Source organism: Bos taurus, chromosome 21 (assembly GCF_002263795.3).
Source record: "Bos taurus isolate L1 Dominette 01449 registration number 42190680 breed Hereford chromosome 21, ARS-UCD2.0, whole genome shotgun sequence".
NCBI classification, from domain to species: domain Eukaryota; kingdom Metazoa; phylum Chordata; class Mammalia; order Artiodactyla; family Bovidae; genus Bos; species Bos taurus.
In genome coordinates this window covers 34,774,004-34,789,320 of record NC_037348.1, presented here as the reverse complement: position 1 = coordinate 34,789,320, position 15,317 = coordinate 34,774,004, and the positions used below count along the sequence as shown (strand labels likewise).

At 46.5% G+C, this 15,317-nt stretch overlaps 1 protein-coding gene across 2 annotated transcripts; it reads right to left on the bottom strand.

The window, feature by feature from the left end:
- Positions 1-12,414: 12,414 nt before the first annotated feature.
- On the bottom strand, positions 12,415-15,111 carry LOC505658 (cathepsin G). 2 transcript variants are annotated; one of them, XM_010817144.4, is made up of 5 exons: positions 14,973-15,111; positions 14,107-14,254; positions 13,520-13,655; positions 13,099-13,299; positions 12,415-12,669 (listed from the first exon to the last, which is right to left on the bottom strand). In XM_010817144.4, the coding sequence occupies exons 1-5, from the start codon at positions 15,025-15,027 to the stop codon at positions 12,508-12,510; spliced, it is 702 nt and encodes a 233-aa protein (XP_010815446.3). In that variant the 5' UTR covers positions 15,028-15,111; the 3' UTR covers positions 12,415-12,507. The 2 variants fall into 2 exon arrangements, with proteins under 2 accessions (XP_010815446.3, XP_002696688.3); XM_002696642.5 differs by having other exon boundaries at positions 13,099-13,353; positions 14,973-15,109.
- Between the last annotated feature and the right edge of the window lie 206 nt (positions 15,112-15,317).

Here is a 15,317-nt window from a genome sequence, read left to right as displayed (position 1 = left end):
CTATTCTCTACCCACTAGACTATTAAAGAGACTCCACACTAGGTATTAAAGTGTACCCCAAAACCACGTGCCATTGGTGTGAGAAGGAAGAGTTGGACAGGCAGACCAAAGGGACAACTGAAATTCTAAACAAGGCCCAATTTAGTATATGGTGAACAATTCTCAAACCACTGGGAAACAATAAAGTTTTAATAGGTGTCATTGAAACAAAATAGAATCACTGGGTAAAAAAGATACAGTTGGGTCCATACTTCCTATCATAATCCAAGATAAGACTCAAATGGGATCAAAAATCTAAATGTTTAAAAAATCAAGCCACACAAGAAAGAAAAAAGAAGATTTACTCTCTTAAAAATATCTAACAAACACCCATATCAAAGTTGCACTTTTCACAATGGCCAAGAGATGGGAGCAACCCAAGTGTCTATGGACAGCCAGGGTCTTTCTCCTAAACCCTTTCCCACACCAACCCTCACTGTGCTCTAGACCGGTGTTCTCAGTTTCACTGTGATGAGAATCTCCTGCTGGGTTTGTTACTCTAAAATTAAACAAACCTCCACACAATATGCTGACTAAAATGCCTTTTACCCTGAAGATTAACCCATGACTAATACATCAATATTATATTGAAATAAAGGATTTCTGAAGTAGCATAATTTAAACCCAAGCTTTTAGCACCTTAAGGTAACTGTAGAGAAGCAGCTAGGAGGTTCTACATCCATCAAAATGTTAATTACTCCTTGCAGTGTTACATTTCCCACCTGAATTCTTGCAGTTTCCATAATCTGAAACGGAATGATCCATATGCACATATCAAATCCAACTGGCTCTACACAGATATACCTTAGCAAATTTGTCCATTATGTTTATGGGTTCAGTTCAGTTACCCAGTCATGTCCGACTCTTTGCAACCCCATGAATCGCAGCACACCAGGCCTCCCTGTCCATCACCAACTCCCAGAGTTTACTCAAACTCCTGTCCATCGAGTCAGTGATGCCATCCAGCCATCTCATCCTCTGTCGTCCCCTTCTCCTCCTGCCCCCAATCCCTCCCAGCATCAGAGTCCTTTCCAATGAGTCAACTCTTCGCATGAGGTGGCCAAAGTATTGGAGTTTTAGCTTTAGCATCAGTCCTTCCAATGAACACCCAGGACTGATCTCCTTTAAAATGGACTGGTTGGATCTCCTTGCAGTCCATGGGACTCTCAAGAGTCTTCTTCAACACCACAGTTCAAAAGCATCAATTCTTCGGCACTCAGCTTTTTACACAGTCCAACTCGCACATCCATACATGACCACTGGAAAAACCATAGCCTTGACTAGACGGACCTTTGTTGGCAAAGTAATGTCTCTGCTTTTTGATATGCTATCTAGGTTGGTCATAACTTTCCTTCCAAGGAGTAAGTGTCTTTTAATTTCATGGCTGCAGTCACCATCTGTAGTGATTTTGGAGCCCAAAAAAATAGTCTGGCACTGTTTCCACTGTTTCCCCATCTATTTGCCATGAAGTGATGGGACCGGATGCCATGATCTTCGTTTTCTGAATGTTGAGCTTTAAGCCAACTTTTTCACTCTCCTCTTTCACTTTCATCAAGAGGCTTTTTGGTTCCTCTTCACTTTCTGCCATAAGGGTGTGCCATTTGCATATCTGAGGTTATTGATATTTCTCCTGGCAATCTTGATACCCATGTTTATGGGTACTTCTTGTCAAAAATTCATTTGCCTAAAGTTCAGTGTATGCCATTTTCCACAAAAACGTTAACATCTTTGACAACATTCAGTCATTTCCTGTAAATTTGATATCACCTACCCATAGGAATTATCTCTTACTTATATGTTCTCAGGGATAACAGTCTCATTATTAAATGTCTGCATTGCCAGATGGAAAGAATACTTGATAGTGGGGGCAGGGGGAGAGGAGAGAGCAGTGGAAGAGCCCTGATGAAGCCCTTCCTCTCTGTAACATTTACTTTGAGCCCCAGAGCTGAAGCTCCAATACTTTGGCCATCTGATGCAAAAGGTGACTCACTGGAAAAGACCCTGATGCTGGGAAAGATAGAAGGCTGGAGGAGAAGGGAACAAAAGAGGATGTGATGGTTGGATGGCATCACTGACTCAATGGACATGAGTTTGAGCAAACTTCAGGAGGTGGTGAAGGACAGGGAAGCCTGGAGTGCTACAGTCCATGGGGTCGCAAAGAGCTGGACACAACTGAGCAACTGAACAACCACCACCAGAGCACCACCCAGGTCAGGAATGCCCAGGAAACTCCCAGGACAGACCCATCTCTCCTCCAAGCCTCTCCCTGCCAGTCAGCTTTCCAAGGCAGCTGTCTGCCTCCAGCCGCCCTGCTGGAAAGATTTCTATAGCCCTCACCATGCCCATGTCCATAGGACAATTCCCTTCATGACCATTTCAGAAGCCAGTTCCACCACTCCTCACAGCTCAGCACACTGCCTTATTAAGTAAACCTCAGCAGCAGAGCTTCGGCAAGAAAACATTTTGCGCACGAACAACTAGTGCAAAAGACAGTTCCTCTCGCTCTCTTTCTCTGCTTTCAACCTCTGTGCTTTGGAAGACCTACTGACTTGTCTGGAAAGTCACAAAACCATGACAAGCTCTAGGATGGAAACCCCACCAGGAACTTCACTCCTGACCTGATAGCTCAGGCAGACTTCCGGTCCATAGAAACCTGGTGCCTGTGCCCTGGGGCAGAGCATCAGAGTCAGGAGAAGCTAGACACTGGTGATACATCAGAACTAGCAGCATCACAGAAGTGAGGGCTGGTAACCTTGATCATGGTTGTCTGAGTTTGGGAAAAGTGGGGACCCCAGGAGAAAACCACCTTTCTCCAACTCATCCACCAACCTCGAGTTGAAGAGGGCAGCCCAGGACCAGTCCCAATAGCTCAAAGAATATGTCTTTCTTGTGGAAACATTAAAAAAAAAAAGAAAAACTCTCAGTATACAAAATCTGCCCAATACATTATGAATCATTTCAAGATTTTAGGTGGCTTGACCCCCAGAACAACTACAAACTTCACTAGACTGATACCTATCAAGACTACTTTATCACCAGCAATCCACTCCTGGGCACATATACAGACAAAACTCTAATCCAAAAAAATATATGCAATCTATGTTCGTAGCAGCGCTATTCACAATAGCCAAGACATGGAAGCAACCTAAATGTCCATTAACAGATGAATGGATAGAGAAGATGTGGTGCGTATATACAGTGGAGTACCATTCAGCCCTAAAAAGTAACGAAATAGCGCCACTGCAACAACGTAAATGCAACTGGAGATCATCATACTAAGTGAAGTCAGAAAGTGAAAGACAAAGACCATATGAAACCACTTATATGTGAAATCTAAAACGCGGCACAAACGAACCTGTATTCAAAATAGAAACAGACGCATGGACATAGAGAAGAGGCTTATGGTTGCCCCTGGGAGGGGGTTAGGGGAAGGTTGGAGTTCGCAGATGGAAGCTATTACGTATAGAATGGATAAACAATAAGGTCCTGCTGTGTAGTGCAGATAACTATATTCATAGTTAATCATAATGGAAAAGGATATTTTTAAAAAGAATTATATATGTACATGTGTCACTGAATCATTTTTCTGTATGAAAGACACTAACACAACATTGTAAATCAACTATACTTCATTTTTTTTAAAAAGTTGCTTTTTCAAGTTTCCACTGAATTTTCAGAAACACAATTTTCACAGGCTACATTATGATTCACTGTTTTGTTGTGCAAAAAATTACGAAACCATTTTCACATCCAGACATTTAACAGGCCTCTCTCCAAACACTTCCCCCCAGTACCCCACACTTGGTTGGCCCTGGCCCAAGAGAATCAGATGGTTCCATTGATCAGCATCAGTTCTTCATGCTCTGGGCCTTTCCTGAGTTACCGAGGCCTAGCATGGTACTAGGGGTTCCCAGAAAGACTTTTGTGCTCCTTACCTTCTGTCCCAGTGAGCCACAGTTAACATGAAGTTGTCTCATGCCAGGAACCCCCAACACCTGCTCCAGCCTTGTCTGTTGTCATAAAAATCTACAGATACCGTGTACGGTGGGGAGTGCCATCTGACCTTTCTGCCCCATTTGATCTCCCCTGAAAGAGAAAATTTCCCTGGAGTTCTGTCCTCATAGGAAACAGGACAGGAACTGCCAGGTGGCCTAAAACAATGGGACGTTCAGAGGATGATAGTCCTCAATGGTCTTTAGGGACACAGATCAATGAGATGGGGCCTCAGGCTCCCCTGGGCAGCACAGCAGGCTTGCAATGTGACCTGTTTCCCTGGTTAGTTCTTATCTCCCCATAGAGAGGAGGGGCTCAGCCTTTGTTCTGGAGCACTTCAAATACATGTGAGGGGGTGGGGATCTGTCTTCGAGATAAACCACCTGGAAGCTACTCTCTCTGACCTACTCTGGCTCTTTGTTCCTGAGCTTCTCAGACCCCCTGTGTCCTGCTTACTTCCAGATGAGGCTGGTTTCAAAAACCCAAACTTTTGAGCTCATGGCTTCTTTCTCCCCCATTATGAGCCAGGCACATAGTAAATGTCCCACAAATGCTGTTGGATATGTGAATGAACAGTCTCCAAAATTGCTTTGGGTCCTAATACGGTCTGAATTTCAGCACAGATTTATCTTTTTAAGCAATTTAACTTTCAAGCCAAAGAGGACATGTGCAAGGATTAGAAACCAGAGTGAGGTGGGGAAAGGGGAGGAGGGGGCCTGGGTGGAAGCCAGCCCCCATGAGGGCCATGGAATCGGTGGTGAGGTGACACCGTGAGGCTCGCCTGGGTTCTAGATACCTGCCCTGGTGGAGCAGAGTGGCTCAGGAGAGCGGGGTCAACGAGAGGGTGACACCTAGGAAACTGAGATGGCGCCTTCATTCTTGTTCTGGACGATAGCTCCTGGGACAACTTAGCTTAGCTTTGGAGAATGGGAAGTTACAACACTCATTCTCAGCTTTCCCTCCCCACCAGGATCTTGTGCCATCCTAATCATAAATAACTTTCCACATGCCAGGGTGTGACCTATGAAAGAGAGAAGACCCACCAGGTCTCCATGGGAGTAGTTCTCTGTAATCTGCACACTCCGTGTCCAGCAGCAGATCTGGAGTCTAGCAAATTTCTGGGAATGGACTGAGGCGAGGAACATCATAGCAATAGTCTCGCAGAGGCACTGGGAAAGTAGTGTCGCTGGAATAAGCCAGGCCTCTGAGGACAGAGGGCCTTCCCTTGTGGCTCAGCTGGTAAAGAATCTGCCTACAATTTGGGAGACCTGGGTTCGATCCCTGGGTTGGAAAGATCCCCTTTATAAGGGAAAAGCTACCCACTCCAGTATTCTGGCCTGGAGAATTCCATGGACTGTATAGTCCATGGAGTTGCAAAGAGTCGGACATGACTGCATGACTTTCACTGAAGACAGGGACAGTCACTTACCTCCTTCAGCCCCAGGGGTTAGGAGATCGGCCAGTAAGAACAGGAGCAACAGCGTCTTCTCTGAAAAGCTAAGCAGGTCTGAAGAAGCATGCGAGTTCTCCTTCCAGGTTTTTTCAATCCTGAGTTTAAAAGGGCAGTCTCGGGCACCACCAATTTACTCCTGGTTCTATTGATTCCCAAGACGTGAGCTTTCATCAAAAAAGTCTGTGTGGTAAGGGTGTTTCAGGAGCTGCATTCTTAGGCCCTTGATAGCACAACCAAATTCATCTAGAGAAAGTCCTGGATGGACTTTCTGAACAGAGAAAGGAGGTAGGGCGGGGGAGAGGTGAGGGGGTGTGGTTGGTGGCATTAATCAGAAATGGTGCCCCCTTCCTTTAATTTTGATCCTCTAAGACCATAAATCTGACCCCACCATGCCTTGAATTTGTCATTAGGTATCAAAAAGCATATAACTATCCAATTATACTCTGTAGAACTTCACTTTTTTTGGATAGGTGAAGAGGTTTGTTGTTGTTATCTTTATAAACGCAAAATTACCAAGCAGAAGTCTTTCCTAGAACACATTAGGCAAGAGCCTAGCCGTCCATCAGTTTCTTGGTAGTTTCAGGTAACTGCACACTGTTGGGGATGCGGGTGAGGACCAAAGACTGCAGATGAAGTGGAGGTGGGGTGTCAATGAGAGTACCTGGAAGATAAGGTAATGACAGAATAGAAGAGTTTGAGAAGGTGGGTTTGACAGACAAATGCACCTGAATTTATTTTATGGTCCAGTCCCAGGTAGCCCTTATAAAGCCAGTATTGTTCTCAACTTGTTGATATTTCAAAGATTTAAAAGACCCCAATATTAAAGTAGTTGGGAAGCATGCAGGTAGTAATAGCAAGAGGATAAACAAAGCTTTATCATTCATTCTAAATTTTCCGGCTCACTCCTGTCCCTCCTGGCCCAGGTAATGTGGGTTCCAGGAAAGACCATGAGGTGGGCAAAGGTTCTGCCCACTAAGGCTCCTTGCTCCTGGTGAGGAACCAGGCATATTTGCTCATGCAGTTGTCTGCACACGGGTATTTAAGCATTGTCAGCCTTAAGGGTAAGTTCTAAGCTATGATTCTACTTAGAATACATGCAATCAGACAAACAGTTTAAATTGCTTTTATTTGTTCTTTTATAATTTAATATAGGTATGAGAAGACTTCTGGAATCTTATCTCAAACTGGACATAATGTTTAAGATATTTTGCATGTGTTGGCTCAGGCCTTACCCGCAAGGAGGAACATATATCTTCTCATTTTCACTCTCTGCCCCAGACATGACAGTTAAAGGGTATACATGGCTTCTTAGCTTTGATGGTTTACCGCTCCTCCCCACCACCAATTTGCAAACCACAAACATGTTCAGCAATGTTGTAATAATTTATTAAACCACTATGTTGACACACTGGTCTTTAATGTACCTATAAAATATTATTTATGATGTTTGGGGAAGTATAGAAAATCAAAGAGGATAAACTATAGTTTTAGCCCAAAGCAGGTGTTTATCATTTTAATGCATCTTGTCACATAGAACCATGAGGGTTTTCACAATTTCTGTAGCTGGTTTCCTGAGCATTTGGCAGTGCTATCACATTTTTCTGACAGACAGCTTTCCTCAGCTATTTGGACTCCACCTTGGACTATACTTGCACCCCACACGTGGCTCAAGCCTCCCTTCTCCAGGGCTCCCCGTGGATCCACATAATGTTGATCAGCAATTGTCTCTCTCTCTGTTCTCCTCCCCGCCTCCTCCTGTCTCACCTGACCCACATCTAGCTCTGCTGCTTGGACCAAGGGCAGAAGGCACCTGTGTCGAGCTTGGCTATTATTCCAGGAGAGTAACTGGCTGCCCCTGTGAAGTCATCACTAACAAATCTGGAATTGCTTTAGGACTTTTCAGTGAACAGAAGTAAAAAATAAAAATGAATAGGATATCAGATGTGTGGAACACCTCATGCAACTTATAAGTAGGGAGTCCCAGAAGGAGAAGAGACAAAGAAAGGAGCAGAAAAAAAAAAATTAAAGAGGGAGTTTGAGAGAGAATGGATACATGTATAGGTATGGCTGAGTCACTCTGCTGTGCACCTGAAAAAAATCACATTATTAATTGGCTATACTCCAATATAGGGCTTCCCTGGTGGCTCAGTGGTAAAGAATCCTATCCTTGCCTGCCAATGAAGGAGATGCAGGTTTGATCCCTGGGTTAGGAATATCCCCTGGAGGAGGAAATGCAACCCATTCCAGTATTCTTGCCTTAAAAATGGACAGAGGAGCCTGGCAAGCTGGTCCATGGGGTCGCAAAAGAGTCAGACACAATTAAGCATGCCCACGCATGCATACTCCAACAGAAAAAAAAAGTTGAAAATTTTTGAATAAATGATGGTTTAAAATTTCACAATATTGATGAAAAACTGTGAAGTATTAACGTTCAAAACCAAGAAACTCAGTGAACTCCAAGTAGGAGAGAATATCATAGAAGAATGGACAAGATTTCCCCCACTCCTCCTTTCTTTCTATCCTAGAGCTCATCATTTTATTTCCAGCCCAGCCCTCTCTTCAGATAGCACCTCTGGCTCATTCTCTCCTACAGTTTCTCCTTCTGTGTTATGTTCACGCATGAAAAATGCTGGGGTGGAGCTACTTCTGGGGTCTATGACATTATTCAGACACGGGGCCTCTTGTCCTTGATCTAGAAACCAGAGTGCTCTTAAGGGAAAATAACTCCAACAATGCCATCTGTGTGCAGAAGAGGTAGCTGCCCACTTTCTCCAAATAATGTCTTCTACCATTAGAACTCTTTAAGAAGAGTTGCAAGAAATTCTTTCTTTAAATTACTTTTTAAATTGTAGTAAAATATACATAATAGAAAACTTACCTATTTACCAGTTTTAAGTGTGCAGTTCAGTGGCATTAAGTACATGAACATCATTGTGCAACCTCCACTATTATCCATCTTAAAAAATTTTTCACCTTCCCAAATTGAAACTCTTAACCCATTAAGTAGTAATCCCCCATTACCCCTCCCCCCCAGCCCCTGGGAATCACCATTCTACTTTGTATCTCATGAATTTGCAAGAGATTCTTATATAAATGCAAGAGCCTTGAGCATGATCACATTGTCAGTCCTGTACCTCATTTATCACTTACACCTTAATAGGGAGCAGGCAAAACCTGTGCAAATAGACTGTAAGAGAAAAGGGATGAAGAGCGAACTGGGGAGGGAACAAGTCACCACAAACAAGCCTGCCTGACTTCATTCTGCCCCTGACAACCAGGTTGAAGCCAAGGTTCCTCCTACCTGTCCCTGCATGTGTACAGGTAGGCTAGAGAGGCCTCGCTCTGCACACTTTGGGCCATCTTGTAAGCTAAAGAAAGAGGTGAGAAGCAAATGCCCTCGCTCATCTAGGACAACTGAAAGATATCCGAAGCCTGATGAGGGCATCTGTTCTTGTTTTCAAGCGAAGAATAGCCCCAGTTCAAAGTGACTGCCCCTACCTGGGCATTCCTTCTCTAGTCTTTCTACAAACCTCACATATTGAGATGGAGAAGGCAATGGCACCCCATTCCAGTACTCTTGCCTGGAAAACCCCATGGACAGAGGAGCCTGGTAGGCTGCAGTCCATGGGGTCGCAAAGAGTTGGACACGACTGAGCAACTTCACTTTCAATTTTCACTTTCATGCATTGGAGTAGGAAATGGCAACCCACTCCAGTGTTCTTGCCTGGAGAATCCCAGCGACGGGGGAGCCTGGTGGGCTGCCGTCTATGGGGTCGCACAGTGTCAGACATGACTGAAGCGACTTAGCAGCAGCAGCACATATTGAGAAGAATGGGGGACGCAGTGGAAATATTTGTGCTTCTAGAAACCACAGCCCTAGTCCTGATCCTGAGGTTTGAGAAAACTCAATTTATGGCTTGGTCTAGGAGGTCCCAGTCTTGGAGTTGGAGAAGAATTTCCACAAGAGAGGATCCTCGGAGGTGAATGGACTCCAGAATATCTTTAGGAGAATAGATGAAGAGCTGGAGGTGTTATTTTTTTCAGAAGAGAGTTACACTGACAGGACACTAGACATGATCAGTTCAGTTCAGTCGCTTAGTCGTGTCCAACTCTTCTCGACCCCTGAATCGCAGCACGCCAGGCCTCCCTGTCCATCACCAACTCCCGGAGTTCACTCAGACTCACGTCCATCGAGTCAGTGATGCCATCCAGCCATCTCATCCTCTGTCGTCCCCTTCTCCTCCTGCCCCCAATCCCTCCCAGTATCAGAGTCTTTTCCAGTGAGTCAACTCTTTGCATGAGGTGGCCAAAGTACTGGAGTTTCAGCTTCAGCATCATTCCTTCCAAAGAAATCCCAGGGCTGATCTCCTTCAGAATGGACTGGTTGGATCTCCTTGCAGTCCATGGGACTCTCAAGAATCTTCTCCAAAACCACAGTTCAAAAGACATGATAGCTCCCCTAAATTGAGGACTGCCTGAGATGAATTTCTTCCTGTGGCTCCAGAGCTGGGACATAAGAAGTAAAAGAAAGAGAAGTGACGATTAATATTTATTGAAATCTTTTTACACACCAGGTACTTTGGAAGGAATTTGTAACGTACTGTGTCATTTTATCCTCAGAATTCTTTGGGGATTCTTTAATCCAGAGATGAAAAAGGAACTCTCACAGAGTTTAAATAACTTGATAAGTCACAGTAACACAGAGATTCCAACTAAACTCAAGTTAGTCAAACACTAACTTATATCAAACACTGACATGTATCACTGAGATGTATGGATGACTAGAAAGCCACAGGGAGACAGACTTCATTTCAGAGAATAAGATGGGATGACCTAGAGCAAGACCTAGACCAACCACGGGATCCAGATAGATCTGAGAGCAGCCGGCTGAATGGTCCTGTGACCAGTGGGACCAGGAGAAAATAGAAGAACAATACCTTCTGATTGAGAGAGGGCTGGCTAGTACTAGGGAGATCAGTGTCCAGTGCCTGTGGAGAGCACAACAAGGAATATTTTCCTTAAGTAAACTTTGGACCCCTGCCAAACCTCTGCTGCTGGGATTTACTTACTAGGGGAGGGTGCTAAGCTGTGAGAGGGAGTGGACCTGACTTTTGGGATGGTCAAGAAGAGAACTGTCCTCTGGAGGTGAGCATGGTGAGGTCGTCGAAACCTTTCCAGCAGGGCTGCTAAAGGCAGGCGGCTGCCTTGAAGGGGCTCAATAGCTGGAAGATCCTTAGGTGGGGAGATGAGTCTGCACTAGGAGTTTCCTGGGAACTGAGTCTTGACTTGGGTGGTGCTCTGGGGCTCAAAATAAATGTCACAGAGCTTAGGAAGGACTGTATGGGGTCCCTTCCACCGCTCTCTCCCCCCATTTCCACCATCGAGTATTCTTTCCACCTGGCAATGCAAACATTTAATACTGAGATTGTTTTCCCCTAGAACATACAAGCAAGACATAATTCCTATGGGTGGGTAGTAGCAAATAAAGGGGAAAAATGACTGATTACTTTCAAAGATGTATCACTGATTAAAATTTTGTTGATAAATGACTCACACTGAATATTAGGCAAATGACCTTCTGAAGCGATGTATCTGTAAACATATGATCAAGTTTACTGAAGCATTTTTGTATATATCAGTTGGATTTGATGTGTGTTCAGTGATTACTCAAGATTATGGAAACTGCAAAAATTCAGGTGGGAAATGTCACATGGCAAGGAGTAATTACCATTTTTTAAAGATTTACATGTTTATTTTTGGCTGCCCTGGCTCTTTGTTGTCATGCGGGCTTTCTCTAGTTGTGGCGAGTGGGGGCTACTCTGTTGCGTGCTCAGGCTTCTTGCGGTGGTGGCCTGTCTTGTAGAGCATGGATTCTAAGGATGTGGGCTTCAGTAGCTGTGGTGCACAGACTTAGTTGCTCCATGCCATGTGGGATCTTCCCAGGCCAGGGATGGAACCATTGTTCCCTGCATTGGCAGACAGACTCTTAACCACTAGACTGTCAGGGAAACCCAGTTAACATTCTGATGATTGTAGAAGAACCTCCAGCTGATTCTTTATAGTTACCCTAAAGTGTGAAAACATGATTTTAAACCACGTGACTTCAGAAATCTATTATTTGAATATAATATTGGTGTATTAGTCACAGGCTAATCTTTATAGTAAAAGTCATGTTATTTTAGCCAACATATTATGTGCAGTTTTGTATAATTGTAGAGTAAAAACCCAGAAGGAGACCCTCATCACATGGGAATGAGAACATTGGTCCACAGCACAGTGGGTTGGTGTGGAAAAGGGTTTGGGAGAAAGACTGTCTGTAGACACTTGGGTTGCTCCCATCTCTTGGCCATTGTGAACAGCACAACTTTGATATGGGTGTTTGTTAGATATTTTTAAGAAAGTAAATTTTTTTTTCTTTCTTCTGTTTCTCCTATGATTGATATTTTCATTTAGATCTTTGATCCCATTATGCGGACCCAATTTTATCTTTTTTCCCCAAATGACTATCTATCTGTTTCATTGCAATCTATTAAAAATTCATTGTTTAGTGATTTGCACTGCCACATTTATTCTTAAATTGAGTCTCATATGGAATTTCAATTGTTCCTTTGTTTTTTATGTCCTACCCAGGTCAATGGCGTGTGGTTCTCAGGTAACTAAGGGGGCATCTCTGGTAGGGTGGAGAACAAGGAACCTTACTCTGGGAAAAGGTAGGTCCCTCCATCCCTCCCCAGGCTGTGGGTAGAGGGGACACAGAGGAATGGATGGCTTGGAGGAGGGAAGAGGCTCCTGCTGACCCCGGAACAGTGGGAATAGAGATTCACTTGTCCTGAGAAAGAGACCCCATCTTCCTGATGAAGCTCACCCTCAGTCCTGGCACACTTTGTTGTACACGAATCATGTTTAATGAACACATTAGAAATCAGTCATTTCCACTCCAGACTAGGACATTTATTAAGGCTCTGGGAACTGCCCTGGAGCTGGGCTCTGCCCCAGAGAAGGAGAGTCAGTCTCATGGGATGTCACTCTGGTCTCCACTCTTGGAAGCGTCTCATTGTTCTCCTTATCCAGGGCAGGAAGCTGGAAATTCTGGTGAAGACTGCTGGAGGGGTCCCCATCCTGTCTCCGTAGGAGACAACGCCCTGGGCCACATTGCTGCACACGAGGGGGCCACCGGAGTCCCCCTACAGGCAGAGGAGGGAAGGGACACTCAGTTTCCCAGGACTCCCCACTCCTGTTGCCCTCTGCCAACCCTCAGAGAAGACGGGGGTTGAGGGGAGCTCCTTCCAGTGCTGGCTGTGTGTGAGATGGGAGGGTGGTGGGGTGCAGAAGAAAAGCTTCGGAATTTTCCCGTCGCTGGGCTTCAGCCCTGACTGTGGTTGCTTCTCCAGCCCAATCCAGGTCAAGGTATCTCACCGGCCCCAGGAAAACACTGCACGTGAACATCCTGCGTGTCTGGTGCTTCTATTCCCCCAGACACCAGATGCATGGGGGAAAGCCCCCCCACATCCCTCTGATCCAGGCCCCAGACTGCAGCCATGGGAATGGGGTCCGTCCCACTGCCCAGTCTGCCCAGGGTCCCCTGTCAGTGTTGGCAGATGCTGTGGTCTTACCAGAAAGGCAGACTTCCTCTGTCTCGGGTCCCCCACGCAAATCTGTGTCCGGCCATAGTATAACATGAAGCGTCTCCTGCACACCCTATCCCTCTGCACCCTCAGCTGCACACACTGGAGCGTGTCTGTTCTCATGTTCAGGCCGATCAGGCCCCAGCCGGCCACGGTGCACTGGGTCCCAGGTCTCAGTCTGTTTTGAGTCTGAGGCAGAGGCACCGGCCTCACAAATCGATTACGCTGAGCTCTGTTCGCCAGCTGACAGGAAGCATGCAGGTGCTCAGGGACTGTCTATTCTACACTCACCCCATGCCCGCCACTGCCCTGGGAGTCTGCCCGGCTTCCCCCCTCCCTGATCCCAGGACACAGGAAGCCCCCCAGGCTGGGAATGAGCCGCCCAGCTAAAGAACCAGAGGGTCGGTACCTGCAGTAACATGATGTCATTCCTCTTGTTCTGCTGACTGTATCCAGGGTGGGGGATGGATCTGAGCACAGGGATGCGCTGCTGGGTGCTTTCCAATGTCCTGATGTTGTGGGCCCCCAGGATGACATTTATTTGGCTGCAAAGGAAAGAGAACCTAGAGGTAAGGTTTGAGCCACAGGAACTGTGGTCCACAGTAGAAGTCAAGTGGCTACCCAGGGTTGCCAGACCTCAACCGAGGGAACTCAGAAACAGAAGGGCTCTGGGGCCGAACTTTGCACCCTAGGTCTCCCCAGCCTTGAGCTGGAGGTGGTGGAGGACATAGTGATTTCGAATTTTGCCTCCCCAACAAGAGACTGCAAAAATACATTGAAGTCATAAGTTAAGCCCCAGTGCATACATTTCATCTCCCCGTCTTGTTCTTTTTGATCAGGTCCTCCCCCATTCACACTGGCCTGCTTCTTGTACTCCAATCTCTACATGGTCTTTTTTTTTCACCCATTCAAGCTAGAACCCTGCTTTTGGTGACTTCTCTCGTGAACTCTTCTGGACCTGCTTTGCTGGTGCCCAGAAGTCCCTTAAGTTCTCACCTTCCCAAGCAGTGAGCTGCTGTCATCACAAAATCTTCACGCACCAGGAACCCCCCACAAACTTTGATACCTACTGGACTTCGGATCTGAATATATGCCATGTAGGGGCGGGAATGGGGCCTGGCTTCTCGGCCTCCGATGATCTGCCCTGGAAGGAAGCACTAGGATTATCTCTGCACTGGCGGGTGTGTGGACATTGGCTTGGTGGCTCCAGAAAGACTGGAAGTTGGGGAGCAGGAGAGATGAGCAGGGGCAGGGTGAGCTGGTGGTTGGTGAGAATGGGGTCTGCAGGGTGCAGAACTGGGGGAGGCTCCAGGATCCTGCAGAAAGTGCTGCTGGTTCTCCATCCAGCCTCAGCACCCTCCCACCTGCCCAGAAGGCAAGGCCAGCTGCGGCCTCCCTCACAGGAGGGTTTCTGTGCTGTGGGGATGGCAAACCCAGAGCCCTCTGGCGCCGCCTCTCCCTGAAGTTCTGTGGCACTTTCTTCCTCAGGGAACTTTCCAGATCCCTGTGAGTCCAGCTCATGAATTTAAGGATCTAGAGATGGGCTGATGGGTTCACTATCACTGTATCTTGATCTCCTAGGCTCTGAAACAGGGTCTGCAACTGAGTTCAGAGAGCACATTTATATAGCAGGTAGTATGTGCCACGGTGGTTCTGAGAGCTCTATGTACACCACATCACTTAAACTCTCATAGCGACTCTCCAGGTAGGCCTGATAGAATTCCTGCCCTCAGCATCTGAAGCTGGAAACTGTGGACTCATGCAAGCTGCCCAGTGATACAGAGCTAGCAAGTGTCTGGGTGGTCTGTCTTCAGAGTCTATCGGGTGGAGTTGGGCTCCTGAGGGTGGGAACGGTCACTCACCTGCCCGAGCCCTGGGGGACAGGAGAAAGGCCACGAGGAGCAGGAGCGGCCACATCTTCCCGGCGAGGCTGCCCAGCAGTTGCTGCCCCTGCTTCCTCCTGCCAGACTTTGAGCCCCTGGGAGAGGAAGCAAAGGTGAAGGTGGGGGTTTGAGGGTGGGGGTGGGGGCTCAAACATCCACAGTCCCATTCTCCTGCTGCTGTGATCAGTTTCATCACCCAGAGCTGCCCAAGAGGCTTGCCCACCAACTGCCAAGGACCTGGGGGAAGGCAGTAACCGAAGCCTTCAGTGCAATAGCGCGCACAGCTGCTGAGTCAGTGCTGGCCACAGAAATGGGAACCCAGGG

Bases quoted from the DNA above. Each gene is read 5' to 3' on its own strand.
- LOC505658 (XM_002696642.5), bottom strand. From the start codon at position 15,027: ATGTGGCCGCTCCTGCTCCTCGTGGCCTTTCTCCTGTCCCCCAGGGCT. The intron at 14,255-14,972 runs GTGAGTGACCGT...GCTTCCTTCCAG, and splicing joins GTCCCCCAGGGCTCGGGCAG to GGCAGATCATCGGAGGCCGA. The intron at 13,354-13,519 runs GTACCGACCCTC...GCTTCCTGTCAG, and splicing joins ATGACATCATGTTACTGCAG to CTGGCGAACAGAGCTCAGCG.